Source organism: Oryctolagus cuniculus, chromosome 17, assembly GCF_051225735.1.
Source record: "Oryctolagus cuniculus isolate XC-2025 breed Fujian yellow rabbit chromosome 17, ASM5122573v1, whole genome shotgun sequence".
Lineage (NCBI taxonomy): Eukaryota > Metazoa > Chordata > Mammalia > Lagomorpha > Leporidae > Oryctolagus > Oryctolagus cuniculus.
The window spans coordinates 63,197,333-63,215,560 of record NC_142883.1 but is presented as its reverse complement, the minus strand read 5'-3'; the positions used below and the strand labels follow the sequence as shown (position 1 = coordinate 63,215,560).

The 18,228-nt window shown below is 66.1% G+C and overlaps 1 protein-coding gene across 3 annotated transcripts; it reads left to right on the top strand.

Annotated features, from left to right (window-relative positions):
* The first annotated feature begins 500 nt into the window (after window positions 1-500).
* On the top strand, window positions 501-17,797 carry SREBF1 (sterol regulatory element binding transcription factor 1). 3 transcript variants are annotated; one of them, XM_051829023.3, is made up of 20 exons: window positions 501-748; window positions 8,492-8,588; window positions 10,907-11,344; window positions 11,443-11,618; window positions 11,720-11,857; window positions 11,958-12,179; window positions 12,478-12,592; window positions 12,863-13,083; window positions 13,255-13,456; window positions 13,554-13,732; window positions 13,863-14,124; window positions 14,219-14,385; window positions 14,549-14,717; window positions 15,058-15,172; window positions 15,339-15,448; window positions 15,573-15,705; window positions 15,898-16,063; window positions 16,449-16,649; window positions 16,758-16,869; window positions 17,047-17,797. In XM_051829023.3, exons 1-20 carry the CDS (start codon window positions 641-643, stop codon window positions 17,289-17,291), a joined length of 3,576 nt encoding a protein of 1,191 aa, XP_051684983.1. In that variant the 5' UTR covers window positions 501-640; the 3' UTR covers window positions 17,292-17,797. The 3 variants fall into 3 exon arrangements, with proteins under 3 accessions (XP_051684983.1, XP_051684982.1, XP_069917647.1); XM_070061546.2 differs by having other exon boundaries at window positions 692-731; XM_051829022.3 differs by lacking the exon at window positions 8,492-8,588 and having other exon boundaries at window positions 502-731.
* The last annotated feature ends 431 nt before the right edge of the window (window positions 17,798-18,228 follow it).

Here is an 18,228-nt window from a genome sequence, read left to right as displayed (position 1 = left end):
TCGATCTCCCGCATTGAGACCCCTGGCCTGGCTCTGGGGTTTGCAGCTTCGGGCGGGTCACTGTTTAGTCTGGGGTCTTGCTTCCTACCCATAGCTCAGTCTGGGAGGAAACCAGAGATAAAGACCGGATGAGACACTATCTTCCCCGCCGCAGGAGCTAGGCAGACTCCACAGGCCGAGCCCGGGCCCCAGGTCCGTCTGCAGATGGGGGAAACCGAGGCAGAGTGACGGCTGTCACTTGGAGCCCCACACAGCCAGACAGAGGGAACTGAGCGGGTCGCGCCCCCGACCCCCGGTTTAGAGACCCCAGCGTTGGAACCCATCCTGGTGGGGTCTTCCACTCGGCCCCCTTGCTCGCTGCGGCTGGCCACAGGCTCTGTGCCCCTGCGGCCGGCGGAGACCCGGCGGGGGCTCCACGGTTCCGCCGGAGGGGCGTGGCGTGGGGGCGGAGCCGGCTACCCAGGGGGGCGGGACCTCCCGCCAGGCCCCGCCCCCGCCGCGCCCGCCCTGCGGAGTCCGAGTCGCTGCCCGGGGAAACCCAGTTTCCGAGGAACTTTGCGCCGGGCCGCCAGCGACTTGGCCGGCGCGGGACTCGAACGCGCGGAGCGGGGGCGGCGGCGGCGGCGGCGGGCCCGGCACCATGGACGAGCCGCCCTTCAGCGAGGCGGCCTTGGAGCAGGCGCTGGCCGAGCCGTGCGAGCTGGACGCGGCGCTGCTGACGGACATCGAAGGTGCGCCGGGGCGGTGGGTGCGGAGGGTGGGGGACTCGCAGGAGGCGCCCCGGCCTTTGTCTCCCCGGCCGGCGTGGGGGACACGCGGGGGCTTCCCGGGGCTGCGGGCCGCCTGGGCGGGGTCGCGCCGGGGGTCCCGGGGCAGCTCGGCGCTGGCGGGGCGGGGAGGACACGTGCGCCTGGACGCGTCCCGGGCCCTGCGCCGCGGGGGCCGGCCCCGTTCCCCAGCCCCGTTGGCGGCCGCGGCTGGAGCTTGGGACCCGGGCGTCGCCGAGGCCCCGCCCCCGCCGTGACGTCCGCGCGGGGTTACTCACGGTCATTTCCCTCCGGCCTGAGAGTTCAGCCGGGCGCAGGCGCCTCTGCGCGTGCGCACGGTGCGGCCTCTTTGCCAGCCGCCGCCGCCGCCGCCGGAGAGGGTCTGGGTTCTGCGCACGCGTCGTAAAGCCACCACCGAAGGCCAGGCCCCCACCATCCAAGCCCACCCCACTCCACCCCACCACCACGTCGTAGACGCGGAGGGTTCGCAGACAGCTCAGACTTGAGGGCCAGCCCCGGGGCCAGCGGGGCGAGGGTAGAGGCCCCGGGCAGTGCCCAGGCGGGGCGCCCTGTCCCTAAGGAGCAGCTCCGGGCTGCAGGTGCTTCCACGTGGCAGGCCCGGCGAACCCCAAGTCCCAGGAAGTTCCCCCATGCACCTGCCGTGGGAAGACGCGAAGGCTAAGGGCAAAGGAGCAACCTGCATGGACGCTGGCACCCTGGTGGCCGCTGCCCTGCGCAGCCTATGGCTGCGACTTACAGGGATCCCCGTGGGCTCGGAGGGTCAGAGTTGAAGCTGGACCCTTTGCCATCCTGCTGGAGCCCCCTCGCCCGCCCACCGAGTCTCAGTCCCCCCTTTCCTCCCCCCGTAAGTGCCCCCTTCACGAGGGAGCTGGGACAGTTGACTCAGATCTGTGCCTGGCCTTCTCCCTGACTCCCGGGGCTTGGGCAGCCACGTGGGGGGCGTCGTTGGGGGGTCAGACGGGGCTTGAGTGCTCATCGGCGACAGCGAGGGAGGCTGGAGCCCTGCAGGACCAGGCGGGGGCGGTGGGCAGTGGCTGAGGTCTGCCCACTATGGGGGAGGGTCTCTCTCTCTGTCTTTACTCACCCTTTCTGTTCTTTTTCCTGGTTATGCAACACATTGGGTTTCTTTTTTTTCCATTGTAGAAAAAGTAGGAAGTGTTGATTAACAAAAGAAAGAAAATGTTTCTTAAATCTACCCACCAGAAATAAGCCCTGAAGCTTAATCCACTTTTTTTTTTAAGATGGATTTATTTCTTTGAAAGGCAAAGAGTTAGAGTGAGTTAGAGTTAGAGTCAGAGAGAGAGTTAGAGTTAGAGAGGTCTTCCATCTGCTGGTTCTGACTACAACAGCCAAGTGGGAAAGTCCATCCAGGTCTCCCACTGCTTTCCCAGGCCACAGCAGGGAGCTGGATCAGAAGTGGAGCAGCCGGGACTCCAACCAAGTGCTTATCTCGGATGCTGGTGCCACAGGTGGTGGCTTAACCTACCCAGTTGTAATACTGACCCTTTCATCCACTTTTTCAAAAACAGGGACCAGAGAGTTGTGGCATAGCCCATAAAGCCACCGCCTACAATACTGGCATCCCATGGGGGTGCCGGTTTGAGTCCTGGCTGCTCCACTTCCAATCCAGGCCCCTGTTAATGCACCTGGGAAAGCAGTAGAAGATGGCCCAAGTCCTTGGGCCCCTGTACCCACATGGGAGACCCAGAAGAAGCTCCTGGCTTCAGGCTGACCCAGCCCCAACTGTTAAAAGGATGAAAGATTCTCTCTCTGTCTCTCTCTCTCTCTTTATAACTCTGCCTTTCCAATGAGAGAAATAAATCTTTAACAAAACACCCACAAGTGTATTAAGGTACCAACTTTACACACTGGGAAATAGATACATTCTAAGCGAGCTATGCAACAGTTTCCAGTAGCGCCCTATGCAAGTTTCCAGTATGTGTACCAAGTAGCGGGCCCATCATCAGCTGCCCACTTGGACTCCTTGTAACTGTATGGTTTCTGCCCTTTCCTCCCCCACCCCCCAGGCTGTCTGCATTTTTTTTTTTTTTGGTGAATTACAGTAGCATCCATCCGGTTCCCAACAATGAGGATCTGCTTTGTTCCATGTCGCAGCCAGCGGCCAGCCGCTTCCCCCGCACTTCCACCTGCTAAAGACACCACAGTGGTTCTGTTCTCCTACCCTGTGCCGCAGTGGGCCCCCTCCCACCCCCGAGGCCAGCCTGTGCTGGGATCCTCACTTTGGTTCCTAAGGTCTGGGCTCTGGGAGGGGAGATTTGCTGGGGAGAGGATTTCTACAGAAGCCTCTATGGGGGCTGCCACCAGACTTGGCCCTGGGCAGGTTGGACACGGTCTGGAAGAGCCAGTGGGAAAGCCAGTTCCCCTGAGAGAAGTGAGGGTGGAGAGGCGCCCCAGGGACGAGCTGGGCTGGCTGGGGAGGGGGCAGCGCAGGGACATGACATGCGTGTTCCCTCGTGGCTGGGAGCTTGGCGGGCACAGTGGTTACAGCCATCACTCGGGACACCTGCTGCCTGGATCAGAGTGCCAGGCCAAAGCCGGGAGCCTTAAACTCCCGCCAAGCACTTGGGCCATCTTCCGCTGCGTTCCCCCGTGCATGAGCAGGAAGCTGGATCAGAAGTAGAGCAGCTGGGACTCAAACTGGCGCTCATAGGGGATGCTGGTACAGTGTAACCTGCTGTGCTACAAAGCCGGCTTAAGCTCTTAACAGCTGGGTTCCTAAGACTGGGGGCTGAGGGGTGGGGGAGGCTCCTCCAGGAAGGGCTATGCTGGGGACCTGGGAGTGGGTCACAAGAGGGGTCAGAGGTCATGCAGTAGTCCCCGCCTCCCAGCCTGCAGCCTGGGCCAAAGCTTTTGTCTTGTGGGTGGGTTTGGGCGGGAGTGGGGCTGGGGGCAGAGCTGCACCCTGGCTTCTGGGGGGTGAAGGCGCCAGCCTGCTCTGGTGCTCCCTGGGTTCAAGTCCTGCGCCTGCCCCGTGACCTTGGATGAGCCGCAGTGCACTCGGGGTCCCCGCGGCACTGGGGAGGGGGGAGGTGGCCCGGGCACGTGTTGGAGATTAGCGCTGAGCCGTGGCAGCCTTCCTCTTGGGCGGATTAATTTATCAGCTCTTGCACAAACGGCTAACTGCTGAAGAGGTGAGTGGAAACGCAGTGCTGTTGGGGAAGGGAGCGGGTGGCGACCACGGGCACCTCTCTGCCCTGGCCGAAGGGGCGCTCTGGGGCCCTGGGTGCCACAGCTGTCTCTCCTCTGCCCCGGGCTGCTCCACGTCTGGTCTGTGTCAGATGCTGCCTCCAGGGGGTCCTCCTGGGTCTCCCCTGCCCCTGTCCGTGCCCAGCCACACCACAGTGGCAGGCCTTGCTTTCAGTCTGGGTCCAGCCTCACCTCCCCACCCCACCCCACAAGAGAGGGCACCATAGGTGTCCCCTGTGCCAGCCCCGCTCCCCCCTCCGTATCTGTTGCCTCATCCTTCTCCCTGGCCCAGCCATCGGGGCCATCCCCAGGCAACAGCCCTGGACTGACTTCTGCCCAGCTCCCCCCACGGGCCCGACTCCCCAGAGCCCAGGCCAACCTCGGCTCCCGGGTGCCCCCAGGGAGAGTCCCCTCCTCTCTGTGGGGTCTTAGCCTTGCACCCCTCGACCCTCCCATCCACCCCAAGCCCACCCCTCTGCACAACCTGCTCCTCCCCCAGCCCTGTACTCATGCCCCTTCCCTTAGCCCCACCCCCATGGCTCAGTGAGGAGGGGGAGGGGAACAGAGGCGAATGCTGGGAGTGGGTTTGGGGAGGCAGGCAGGCAGGTGACCGGGAGTGACCTCCTGCCCGACAGTCACCTAGATGGACACCAGCCGCGGGAGCGATCTGGCCAGCTCCAGGCTGGGGGTGGGGGGGTCACTGCTGGGCTGGCGGCCTGGGATCTGGACATTGCCCGTTCACCTGCATGGCCAGGGTTGGCGCCACTGCGCTGGCCACAGGAAGTGTCTCTGGCCTGTCTCCCGCCAGCCCCAGGCCCTGTGACCTGGGAGCCAGCTGTGGGCGACGCATCCCACACTCTCCCCCTCTTAGATGCAGTAGAGGCAGGCCCACAGGGAGGCGAGTGCCAGAGGCTCCTGGGGGCGGGGCTTGCTGGGTAGGGGTGGGGCTTGCTGGGTAGGGGCGGGGCTTGGCCTCCATCCTACTTGGGAGGATTTGGGCCTGGGAGAGGCTACTCTGGGTGATTCTAGGATGTTCTGGGCTGTGGTTCCAAGTTCTGAACAGCCATGGTGTGGGGTGGGCTGGAGTCTGTGCACTAGCGACAAGGTGGGACTGGGCCCCTCCCCACCAGGGCACCTGTCACTCACCTGCCTGCTAAGCAGCCCCTGCGATGGCCCCTGCCCTGGGGCAACTGAGGAGGGTAGAGACTTGGTAAGGCATCCGGGAGAGGCCCGGCCTGGGGCGTGGGGGCGGAAGGAGCCGGTGTAACAGGTGCAGTGGTGTAGCAGGCGTGTCTGAATGGTCCTGGCCACAACAGTCCCACCCCACCCCACCCCCCACCTCCCAGGCCCTTCAGAATTGCAAACACCATCACCTGGAAGGCTCCACGGCTCAATCACTAAGGCAAAGCTGACCAAAGTGTACTTTAAAAAAAGAAAAGAAAAACCACAATAGAACCCGGTGCCGGCGATGCTGTAGAAATGGACCCCAGTGTAGGGAATGTTCTGCCCTCACTGAGGTCTGAAACGCCAACAGGAGAGGCTGATGCCACTCACGCAAAGACACACAAAGCATGCCGGGTCACTCCTCAGCAGCCAGAATGACGAATCCGTGCTCTGGGCCCACGGCGGCAGACGGAGCGTCTGCCTTGGTCCCCACTGGGGACTTGCTAGTCGCCATCTTTCCAGGTTACGTTCAGGGTCCCTCCTAGACTCCAGCAGCCAGGACACGTAACCTGAGTTTCACAGGACGGCGTGGCCAGTGCAGGGTGGGTGGCGCCCACTGGGCAGGAGGCAGAGGTGACACTGTAGCGAGTTTTGAGGGAGGAACAGGAACTTGGCAGGTGCACCGAGGGTGAAGGAAAGGGCATTCCTGGCATAAGGAACAGGCTGAACAAATGCACGACGACACTGCACGGCAGGACGTGTGCCGAAAGCAGGCAAGCAGAGGAACCCCGGTGCTCTGCCGGGCAGTGGAGGGACCTGGGGCACGTGGCTTCCCTCCAAGCCTTGGTTTCCTCGTCCGTGGACAGAACCCATGCCCAGGTGCTCCGGGGAGCCAGCCCTCGGCCCATCCCATTCCTGGAAGGGGCAGCCGTGCACGCGCGCACACAAAAGGCAGCCTGTGCCCCTGCTGCACACGTGAGCGGCGAGGACCTCGGCACCTGCCGACCTGTGGGATCCAGAAGACCAAGAAGGCGCTGGGTGCGAGCAGAGGCAGCCCCTGCTCCCTGGGGTCCTGGCTGAGCACCCATCACGGAGGGGTGCAGAGGGGCGAGCTCCGGGCCCCCTCCCCCCCGGAGCCTCTGTCCCATGTTCTACCATGTGGCTGGTGCCATACCACACCCTGTTGCCTCCCAGGGCAGGAAGCTGGAGGCAGGAGTCAGAGCCGGGCCACTCTGATGTGGAGCATGCGTGTCTTAACCGCCAGGCCATGGGCCGGCCCCTGTGCCACTTCTGTCCGTCTGTGACTTTGCGTACCATCCCTCTGCCTCACTGGTCTCTCTTCCTGTGCTCCTGTCCTAGTGCTTGGCTCAGGGTCGACACACACCAAACAGGTGCTGAAGAACAGCTGGTGTATAGTGTCAGAGAGACACGCTGTGTGTGTGGGGAGAGGTGGTGAGCTCCCCATCCCGGGAGGTATGCAAGCCGAACTTGGTTGGGGTTCAAGGCCGAGCGCTGCTGTGCTGGACAGGTTGTGAGCGTCTTGTGATGGTCAGAGCCGGGCTTGGCCTGCCCCCGGATTTCTGTCCTGACCTCTCAGAATAAATAGGCCAGAGTCCCAAAGCTGGAGTCCAGGAGGGGCGGGCAATGGTTTCAAGTTTCCTGTTGGCTGCTGATGGAATCAGGGCAGGAGCGGGGAACAGGAGGGGAGGCGTGGGGAGGGGTGGTGGGGCTGGGGCCACCCTCTGGTCCCAGAGCGTGGGGACCCAGAGAGCCCTCAGCACGCATGCGCACTGTCCGTGGTCTCGGCGCTGGGGGTCGGGGCTTCAGAACCAGCCGCCTTAGCCGGAAATTGGAGCGAAGCTTCCTTAACCTGCTTGGGGAAAAAACAAACAAACAAACAAACAAAAAAACTCCATGAAACGGTTACCTTCGGAGCTCCGTCTTGAATACTTCAAGCAACGGGCACCTCACTATCTGACTTAACTTTCGTCGAGGTGCTGCATCCTGCAGGGTGGGCGCCAGGGGGTGGAGGCTCAGAGAGGAAGTGGCCGCCTGCCCTAGGTCACACAGCAAGCGGGGTGCTGGCACCTGGCCCAGATCCACCCATGGTGGCTGCATCTCCCCGGGGGAGGCTGTGGGGCTGGCTGGCTGTCCAGAGTCCACCCCTCACTGTTAAGAGAATTCAGTGGCTTCTGCAGGAGCTGGCCAGCAGATCTGCCCCAAGACCAGCTGGTAGCTTCAGGGGCCCCCACCAGGAGGCCCCCAGGCCCCTGCTCGACCCTGCAGCTTAGTGGGGCAGGGCCCTCTGCCTCCAGGCCCACAATCCCCTGGCGGTCACAGGCCCCTCCCCAAGGCCACGGGCGGCCGCCAACCCCTCCATCAGCGGGGTGTGGGGTTGGGGGCGGGGAACAGGGGGATTGGTGCGCGGTGGTCCTCAGTCCAGAGGCAGAAAGGGGAAGAGGAGGGGGCTGGGCACTGTGCACAGTGGCCCTGGCCCCTGCCAAGTCTGCGTTCAGAAACTGGGCAACAGCCACCCAAGAATGAATGAAGCCGTGAGCATCCTTGGGGGGCAGGCTCACCCCTGTCTTCAGTTTCCCGTGTGTGCTCAGAGCCTGCTGGGGCGGTGGGCGTGTGCTGAGCACCCACGGGCTGGGCCCCGGGGCCTGGGGCAGGTGCCAAAGCTCACCTGTGTTGTCCTCTGGCTGTGGCTGCCCAGGGAGGGGGAGGGTGTGTATGTGAGAGGGAGACTTGGCTCCTTCTCAGCTAGGGCTCCCGAAGAGGCGAGTACCATGGGGGCCACAAGGGACCCCCCCAGCCCCAACACCGACCGCTGCACTCCCAGGGGGCTGCCATGGGTAGTCTGGCCTCACCTGGCACCTGCTGGGGGCAGGGGCCGCGGACCTTGTTGGAGGGACGTGGGTAGGGGCACAGTGGCCGGGGGTCCTGGGAGTTAGAAGGCCGCCCTCGCCTCGCATGTGTGCCTTCCTCACTCGGGGTCTCAGTGTTCTCAAGGGTGGTGCCCGGGCGGTCGCGGAAGCGGCGGGCCGCGGCGCGGTGACCGCCAGTAACCCCGGCGGGCGCTGGCGCCGAGCTGGTTAAAGGCGGACGTCCGCGAGTAACCCCGGCCCCATTCAGCGCCGCGGGCCGCAACCTGAGCCCGGGCCGGCGGCGGGGGCGGGGCGGGGCCGGCGGCGCGGCTGCTGATTGGTCGCGCGGGCTCACCCCATGCCCGGGCCGCGGCCGCGGGGTGGGCGTGGCGGGGTGGGCGGGGCCCGGGGCGGGGCCGGGCCGAGGGCTCGGCGGGCTTTAAAAACTCAGCGAAGTCTTGACAGGTGAAATCCGCGCTGAGACCGGCCCGGGGCCAGCTGCCTGGACGCCCCGAGGGGGCGGGGGCCGCGGACCGCGGAGCCATGGACTGCACGTTCGAAGGTATTTGCGGGGTTCTTTCTTACCCCCGTGCCTCTGGCTTTGCTGCAGATCGCTGTCCTGGGTTCTCATGCATAGATAGGGTCGGGATGGGAGCTATAGGATTCCCCTGCCTGCCGGAGGGGCTGAGCCAGTTCCCTGCTGGCTGGGGCGGTGGGGACCACCCCCAACCTCCTGAGTGCCCACTGCGACCCAGAGGAAGGCATAGAGACCCAGTAGCAGCTCCCAGAGACCCAGGGAGGGTTGGAGGGAGAGGGTGGCCCAATATCCTCTCCCTGGGCAGGGCTGGAAGGAAACGAGGGATAGCCGTTGTCTCGCCTGCTGGGGGTGGGGGTCTGGCCTGTTTGTGAACATCTTGGACCTCTAGGTGGGCAGTGGGGGCCCCAATGTCCATAGATTGTCTGCTTTCCTGTCCGGGTCTCAGTTTCCCTATCTGTCAAAAGGGGCTCCCGTGGACTGGGGCTGGGAGGCCTGGGATGGATCGTACTCTATGACCCACCTGGACCTGGGGGCAGTCCACAAGGTGTTTCTGTCTAGGGGTCCCCGGCAGGGGAGAGGGGGGCGCTGAGCCCGCACCCGCGCCCGTCTTGCGTTCCTGGCTGTGCCAGCTGCCCGCTAGGCAAACGGTCGGCAGCTTTGTCCAGAAGGGCTTCATCTTTGCTGTTGTGCCAATGAGTAGCCTGAGGAGGGGGCCGGGGGGTGCGCTCCTGAGTCCCAAAGAGCACCTTGACCCAGTGGGCGGCTGCCCCAGGTGGGTTAGAGGGCCCTGGGCCGAGCCAGCCTGGCTCTCGTCGCCAGCTGGGCGAGAGGGCCTGTGGCCAGGCTGGAGCGGAGTGCACAGTGTGTCCCAGGCTGTGTGAGGAGGAAGGAGCCGGCACAGCCAGCCCTCGCTCTCAGAGGCGGAATAGAAGCCCTGAATGGCCCGGCCTGGGTCCTGAGGCTGCTTGGCTGCAGGCTGGGGCCTGGGTCTGTGCCCAGAACACGCAGGGACACAGTGGTTGGCTGCGTGACCAGCAGCTGACTTGGCCCCTAGCCTCAGCCTGTACCACTGGGGAATGGGCGGGTGATGCCAGCTTTGCTCCCAGCCCCTGGATGGGGTTGAGGCTCTATTGTGCGGAGGTGATAGAGTGGTATCTGGTAGACCTGGGCTGGGGGCGGGGTGGCGAATCCTCCTGCGTGGGCTGCGTGTGGCTCTCTCTGAACCATAGTGCCTTTTGCCCTGCTCCCAGAGGTCAGCGCTTTGGTTATCAGCAGGACATAGGGGTCTGGCCACAGTTTGTTGCTGACTTACTAAGCACTCAGGCCAGCTCTGCGGCGTGGGGCCAGTGACCACGCCAGCCTCCCCAGAGCCATGGGTATGGAGGAACCGTGGTCTAGCTCAGCCACAACCCCTGCCGACACAGCCCCTGCCCTTGGAGTCCCCCCAGCATGGTGGAAGACCTGGGGACCCCTCTTGGAGGACCCCACCCCATCTCCTGTAAGCCTAGGGAGGTGGGAACTCTCTGAGTGCTTTGTGCCCACAGGACCCTGCGGGCAGCTGGGAAACCCTCTGTCCCACCTCCTGCCCAAGGACTGGGCTTTGTTGTGTGTGGGAGGCATGTGTCCATTTCGTGGATTGAGAAACTGAGGCTGTGCGTGGAGCTAGGGTAGGGCCGACCGTGGGCCTCTGAACTCTCTTGGGGCAGCCAGACAATCGTGCCCTGAGCCAGGGTGGTGGTGAACACTGGGGGGGGGGGCCTGTGGGCGAATCCTCAGAGGCTGGTCCCGGGTGCAGCGCGTGTGTGTGGAGAGAGTCGGAGGCGAACATTCTAGGCTTTGGTTCTCCGTGAAGACAGGTGGCAAATTTTACCTCCATCCGTGTCAAGATAGGGGACTTGCCTAGCCCCCCAGGAAGTTGCCTGGTTCTGGGTAGGGCTCTTTTGCCTGTCATGTTCATGGCTGAGACTGGTACCTGATACCAGGCATTAGGCAGGAGCTTCCGTGGGTGAGTGCAGGAAAGAAGTGTGTGCAGGCTGCTGTGTGCTGTGGGCTGAGGCTGGTGTTGGAGGGGCCGGCGCATAGTGGGGCTGCTTGGAGCTCGGGTTCTGAAGCCTGCAGCCTGGCGGTGGGGCAGGCCACAGCTGCCCCTGGTGCCTCTCTGTCGGGTGGATGTGTGCACCTGGGTATCACCACCTGATACCCCCGGAGTCCACAAAATGGCTGTGTGTCCTGGAGCACAGACTCCCGTGGGTGGCTTTGTGGTTGAGGACCTGCCCACAGGGGTCCAGCCTCCACCCCCCGCTGTCACTCATCCTCCTCTCCCCCGCTGTTCTTTCCCCTAGATATGCTGCAACTCATCAACAACCAAGACAGTGACTTTCCCGGCCTGTTCGATGCCCCCTATGCTGGGGGTGGGACAGGGGGCACAGACCCGGTTAGCCCTGGCGCCAGCTCTCCAGGCAGCCTGTCCCCACCTCCTGCCACACTGAGCTCCCCTCTGGAAGCCTTCCTGGGGGTGCCGAAGGCGGCCCCCTCACCCGTGTCCCCTCCCCAGCCTGCGCCCGCCCCCTTGAAAACCTATCCATCAGTTCCCTCCTTCTCCCCTGGGCCCGGGATCAAGGAGGAGCCCGTGCCCCTCACCATCCTGCAGCCGCCAGCCCCGCAGCCCCTGTCCGGGTCCCTCGCACCCCAGAGCTTCCTGAACCCCACAGTAGCAGCACCGCCCTTCAGCCCTGCGCCAGTGCTGGGCTACCCCAGCCCCTCTGGGGGCTTCCCCTCAGGTAAGGGGCGTAGGGGGGATGGAGGGGGCGAGGCTGGCCACCCAGGGAGCCACAAGGGGCTCATCCCAGACCACGTGGTGCTTGATCTCCGTCCACAGGGACCCCTCCCGGGAGCACCCAGCAGCCGCTGCCTGGCCTGGCCCTGGCTTCCCCGCCAGGGGTCCCGCCTGTCTCCTTGCACACCCAGGCCCCAAGTGCCACACCCCAGCCACTGCTCACGGCCACGGCAGTCCCTGCGACAACCACCGTGACCTCCCAGATCCAGCCGGTCCCAGTGAGAGGGGGTCCGGCCGGGTGGTGACAGGGAGGTGGCAGCCCCTGGCCCAGACCCCCCTGGGCTCACGACCCAGCCTCCTCCGCCACCCCACCCCCCAGGTCCTGCTGCAGCCCCACTTCATCAAGGCTGATTCGCTGCTCCTGACCACCATGAAGACAGATGTGGGGACTTCCGTGAAGGCGGCGGGTATCAACCCCCTGGCCACCGGCACAGCTGTGCAGACCGGGCCCCTGCAGGTGGGTGGCATGGGTGGGGCAGAAGTGGGCGGGGGTGTGGGGGGTGAGGACGTGCATGCACACACACACACATCGGAGTAACCCGCGCCCGGCCCCACAGACGCTGGTGAGCGGCGGAGCCATCCTGGCCACAGTGCCACTGGTCGTGGATGCTGACAAACTGCCCATCAACCGCCTGGCGGCCGGCAGCAAGGCCCCCGGCTCAGCCCAGAGCCGCGGCGAGAAGCGCACGGCGCACAACGCCATCGAGAAGCGCTACCGCTCCTCCATCAACGACAAGATCGTGGAGCTCAAGGACCTGGTGGTGGGCACTGAAGCCAAGGTGAGGGCAGAGGCACAGGCACAGCCCCGGTCTGGTGGGGGGGGGGGGTTGCGGAGGCAGCCATGGAGCAGGGGGTGGCGGTGGGGAGCACAGGATTGGGGTTCAGCCTGGACAGACCCGAAGTCAGAGACGGCAGCCCATCTGGGTTGTTTCGGGGGGCCGTGTATCCAGTGCGACTCGGCAGGTGGCTGGGGTCGCCAAGCTTGCACAGCCGCCCCACACCCCCTTGCTGGTGCTCCTGGCCAGGCCTCACTGGCCAATCTTGCTCCCCATCCCCCCTGCCCCCCACCCCGCGCAGCTGAATAAATCCGCCGTCTTGCGCAAGGCCATCGACTACATCCGCTTCTTACAACACAGCAACCAGAAACTCAAGCAGGAGAATCAGAGTCTGCGAAATGCTGCCCAAAAAAGCAGTGAGTTCTGTGCCAGCCCCGCCCCCGGCCCCGCCCACACCGCCCCCATTGGCTCTGGGCTTGCTGCCAGCCCAGCCCACCCTGCCTCTGGCCCCGCCTCCAGCCCCCTGGCCTGGCCCAGAGCCCCGGTGCTTGGGTGCGCTCTGGCCCTATGGCGGCGCTGGTCCTAACCTAGCTGCCTTCCCAGGGTCCTAAGCTCGGGTTGGCCGTGGGGGTCCAGCCTGTCCCCCCAACCCCCGACCCCAGCTCTGCTCCTTTGCTCATCTCCAGAATCCCTGAAGGATCTGGTGTCGGTCTGCGGCGCAGGAGGCAGCGCGGACACGCCCATGGACGGCGTGAAGCCCGAAGCGGTGGACACGCTGACCCCGCCGCCCTCGGACGCCGGCTCGCCCTCCCAGGGCAGCCCGCTGTCCCTCGGCAGCAGGGGCAGTGGCAGCACGGGCAGCGGCAGTGACTCGGAGCCGGACAGCCCAGCCTTCGAGGACAGCCAGGTTGGGCCCTGGGGGCCCTGCCCGCTTCGCTTCCCCACTCCCGGTTCTGCCGCCGCCTGTAGCAAGCCCAAGACCTTGCGCCTCCACACACACACACACACACACACACCCCGCGCCCCGGGTCCCGGGAGAGAGCCGCCGGGGTCACCCTGGCTCTGGCGCCCCCTGCAGGTGAAGCCGGAGCAGCCGCCGTCGCCGCGCAGCGGGGGCATGCTGGACCGCTCGCGCCTGGCCCTGTGCGCCCTTGTCGTCCTCTGCCTCTCCTGCAACCCCCTGACCTTGCTGGTGGGTAACCGGGGGCCTCCTGGTTCCCCGGATGCCACCGCCATCCACCATAACCCCGGGCGTACTATGCTGGGCACCGACGGCCAAGGTAGGCAGGGCTGGAGAGCGGGGGAGGGGGCGGGGGTGGGGAGTGGACTCTGGGTCTCCTGGCAACGGTGTCCCCAGCCCTCGCCCTCTGTCCCCAGATGGCCCCACCTGGCCCCAGTGGCTGCTGCCCCCTCTGGTCTGGGTAGGCAATGGACTCCTGGTGCTGATCTCCCTGGCGCTTCTCTTTGTGTACGGGGAGCCGGTCACGAGGCCCCACTCGGACCCCGCCGTGCACTTCTGGCGGCATCGCAAGCAGGCTGACCTGGACCTGGCCCGGGTACGGGGTGGGCCCCCAGTGGGAGGTGCTAGGAGGCACTGGCTTCGCCCTACCGTCTGTGCCCACTCTCCCTGTAGCACTGGGGGGTCCAGAACCCGCGTTTCTCACCTGCAAAACTCTCATTCCCCAGGGGGATTTTGCCCAGGCTGCCCAGCAGCTGTGGCTGGCCCTGCGGGCCCTGGGCAGGCCGCTGCCCACCTCCCACCTGGACCTGACCTACAGCCTGCTCTGGAACCTCATCCGCCACCTGCTGCAGCGCCTCTGGGTGGGCCGCTGGCTGGCAGGCCGGGCCGGGGGCCTGCAGCGGGACTGCGCGCTGCGGGCAGACGCACGCACCAGTGCCCGGGATGCCGCCCTCGTGTACCATAAGCTGCACCAGCTGCACGCCATGGGTATGCCTGGTGGTGATGGGGGGGCGGAGCTTTGCCCGGCCCCCGGGCCCCCCAGCCCGCCCCACCCTGGCCTCACACCCCGCCTCCTTTCCAGGGAAGTACACAGGCGGGCACCTGGCTGCCACCAACCTGGCACTAAGTGCCCTGAACCTAGCCGAGTGTGCGGGGGATGCGGTCTCCGTGGCAACGCTGGCGGAGATCTACGTAGCGGCCGCTCTGAGGGTCAAGACCAGTCTCCCACGGGCCCTGCACTTTCTGACGGTGAGTGGGGGGGCCAGGGCTGGCTAGGGGGCTTCTCTCTGCAGCTCTTCCTTGCTGGCTCGCTGGCGGGGCGGGGCGGGGGAGCAGGGGCCCCTGCTGGGGTCTCACCCTGGGGGTCTGCGTCCATTGTGACAGCCCGGCCCCCCTCTCCTCTCCCCCACAGCGTCTCTTCCTGAGCAGCGCTCGGCAGGCCTGCCTGGCACAGAGTGGCTCCGTGCCTCTGGCCATGCAGTGGCTTTGCCACCCTGTGGGCCACCGTTTCTTTGTGGACGGGGACTGGGCCGTGCGCAGTGCCCCGCGGGAGAGCCTGTACAGCATGGCCGGGAACCCAGGTGCCGTCTCAGCCCGTGCCTGTCCCTGTCCCTGTCCCTCACTCTCCCCCACAGCTCTGGGTGGTCCCCACCAGCCCCCGCAGCTGTGTTGGGTGTGGGGCGCCCCTGGCCGGGTCTCTGCCCCCCCACCCCAGCATACTGCAAGAGCAAACCCAACCCTTGCAGTTGATTTGGGAGGTGACACTGGGAAGTGAGCCGGGGAGAGGAGGCTCCACCCCCAGCCCCACCCCCGCCCCCGGGACCAAGGAGGAACCCTTGGTCTGGCCCTGGAGAGGAGAATGTGGGGAGGCGGGGCGGGGTGGGGTGGGCCCCGTTCCCACCGCCTCGCCCCTCTCTCCAGTGGACCCCCTGGCCCGGGTGACCCAGCTATTTCGAGAACATCTCCTGGAGCGAGCCCTGACCTGTGTGGCCCAGCCCAGCCCCAGCCCCAGCCCCGGGTCGGCTGATGGGGACAAGTAAGTGTCCCCGTGGCCCGCGCTGCAGGCAGCACCAGCGGCCGGAGCCGGGGTCCCCCAGCCTGGCGGAAGGAGACGGTGGCCCAGAGCGAGTGGGCAGGGCCGGTGCCCCTGGGCCTCGGGGACCCCACCGCCTGTGCCAACGCCGGCCCCTCTCCTCCCCCAGGGAATTTGCCGACGCCCTGGGCTACCTGCAGCTGCTGAACACCTGTTCTGACGCCGCCGGGGCACCCGCCTGCAGTTTTTCCATCAGCTCTAGCATGGCCACCACCGCCGGTGAGCCCCGCCCCCGGGGTCCTGGCCCCGCCCCTCGGCTCGGCCCCAGCCTCGGTGTGGGTGTGGCCAAAGGCTCAGGGAGCCCCCTCCCTCCTCCCTTCTCTCTCTCCCCTGTCCCCTGCAGGCACAGACCCCGTGGCCAAGTGGTGGGCCTCGCTGACCGCCGTGGTGGTCCACTGGCTCCGGCAGGACGAGGAGGCGGCCGAGCGGCTGTACCCCCTGGTGGAGCACCTGCCCCGGAGCCTGCAGGAGTCTGAGTGGGTGCTGGCCCCGCTCACCCCTCCCCGGGCCCTCAGCACCGTGTGTGGGGGTGGGGGGTAGGGGGGCGTGTCACCGTGCTTTCTTCCCCAGGAAGCCGGATGGCGCGCGGAGTGGGATGGGGGGCGGGGGGTGCTTGGTGAGAACCTGGGGCTTGCCCTGACCACCACGCCTGCCCTCGGCTCCCACAGGAGACCCCTGCCCAGGGCAGCCCTGCACTCCTTCAAGGCCGCCCGCGCCCTGCTGAGCCCGGCAAAAGCAGAGTCTGGCCCGGCCAGCCTGGCCATCTGTGAGAAGGCCAGCGGGTACCTGCGGGACAGCCTGGCCACCACTCCTGCAGGCAGCTCCATCGACAAGGTGAGAGGCGCGGGGCTGGGGGCCTGGCGCGGGGCCGGGGCGCTTTGGCCAAGGCTTGTGGGGGGGGGGGGGAGTGGCTGTCCCCGCCCAGCCTGGTTCCTCCATCCCCAGGAGGAGGGTGGGGTGAGCCGTGTCGAGGGGAGGGGGCCTCTTGGGAGGCTGGGAGGCGGGCGGTGCTGAGGGCAGGTGGTGGGGGCGGGGCCCGGAGAGGCGGGCGGCCCCGCGGTGCATTGCTGTTGCATTGCATGTGTGCGCGGCAGGTGCAGTGCCTCGGCAGTGCAGCCCGGAGCCGGCCCCTGGCACCGCGGGCCTCCTTCCCCGCCCCTCCCGCAGCTGGGGCGGCCCGCCCATGACCCCTGCCCTGCCTGCCACCCCCTCCCCCCAGGCTATGCAGTTGCTGCTCTGTGACCTGCTCCTGGTGGTGCGCACCAGTTTGTGGCGCCAGCAGCAGCCACCTGCAGCTGCCCAGGGGTCCCAGGGCCCCAGCAACGGGCCCCAGGCCTCTGCCCTGGAGCTGCGTGGCTTCCAGCGGGACCTGAGTGGCCTGAGACGTCTGGCGCAGAGCTTCCGGCCCGCCATGCGGAGGGTGAGTGTCCACGGACCCCTGGCCTCGCGCGCAGTGGTTGGCAGGGGCAGGTGGCTCTGGGCCTGACCTTTCGACTTCCCGCCCCTCCCCGCGCCCAACTCGCGCCAGGTATTCCTGCACGAGGCTACTGCCAGGCTGATGGCGGGGGCCAGCCCCGCGCGGACGCACCAGCTCCTGGACCGCAGCCTGCGGAAGCGGGCAGGCCCTGGTGGCAAAGGAGGTAAGGGTCGGGGCTGACCCTTTCAGGGGCGTGGGGGAGCCCCCAGCTTCGTGCTGCACAGGTTGGGGGGGCAGCACCGTGGCATACACCACTGCACATGCGTGCGTGGGCTCCGGGGGCCGGTGACCCCCGCGTGTGCGCGCACGGGGAGGTACAGGGGCCTTGTCTCTCTCGCAGGTGCGGCGGCGGCAGCGGCGGCGGCGGAGCTGGAGCCGCGGCCCACGCGGCGGGAGCACGCTGAGGCGCTGCTGCTAGCCTCGTGCTACCTGCCGCCCGGCTTCCTGTCGGCGCCGGGCCAGCGCGTGGGCATGCTGGCCGAGGCGGCGCGCACGCTCGAGAAACTCGGCGACCGCCGGCTGCTACACGATTGTCAGCAGATGCTCCTGCGCCTGGGCGGCGGCACCACCGTCACCTCCAGCTAGGCCCCCGCCGCGTCGCTTTGCGGCCCAGCGCCCTGCTCCCGCGGCTCACCCACGGCTGAGCTGCCCCCCGGGGGTGGAAGGCGCTCGGCGGCCTTTGTATCTCGCTCCGGGAGGCCAGGAGGGGTGAGACCCCCCCAGCACCACCAGCACCCTAGCCGGCTCTCCCGCTACTCGAGCAGCGGCCAGGATGGTGCTGACCTCTAGTGGCCCATGTGGGGATTGCAGGGGGCCGAGCCCGCGCCTCCCAGATTAGATGGACGAGGAAGGGGTGGGGGTGGTGTAGGGGTTAGTGGGGGGGGAGGGAGTCCCATTTTGGCTTTTCCGGCCAGCAAGGGAGCCTCTTCCCCAAGGCGCCTCTGTCCCTTCTGGGGAAGACTTGTATATAGTGTAGATCTGGGTGAGCCAGCCTCTCTCTGGGAGGTGCACCTGCTACTTTTTGTCTTTTGCAAACTTTATTTTCGTAGGTTGAGTTTTGTACAGAGAATAAAAAATGAAATTATTTATAACCTGAGTTTGGCGCTTGTGAGGAGGAGCGGTGTGTGGTCAGCTGACCAGAAAGTCTTTTTGGCCTTTGGGATGCAGTGCCTAGGCAAAGGCCCCGCCCCGGTGGGAGGAGGTGGGACAAAATGAACTTCCTTCCAGTGTTGGGGGGGGGCACAGGTGGCCGTGTGACCCGCTGATGACCCGTCCCACCAGGCCACATCAGCCCTTAGCGCCTCAGTGGCCTCCCAGCTTCTGCCTCCAGCAGGTTGCAGGGTGACAGGACACAAGAGGACTGTCACCAAGGACCTATTGTGACAGCAGCCACAGCCTGACCCCTTCCTGGCATGTCACCCAGTGTCACTGTCCCCAGCAGCCTTGTCCCTCCTTCCTTGGTCTGAGTTCACATGGGGGCGGGATTAGGCACTGCAGGTGGCAACCTACCTGCCCCCACCCA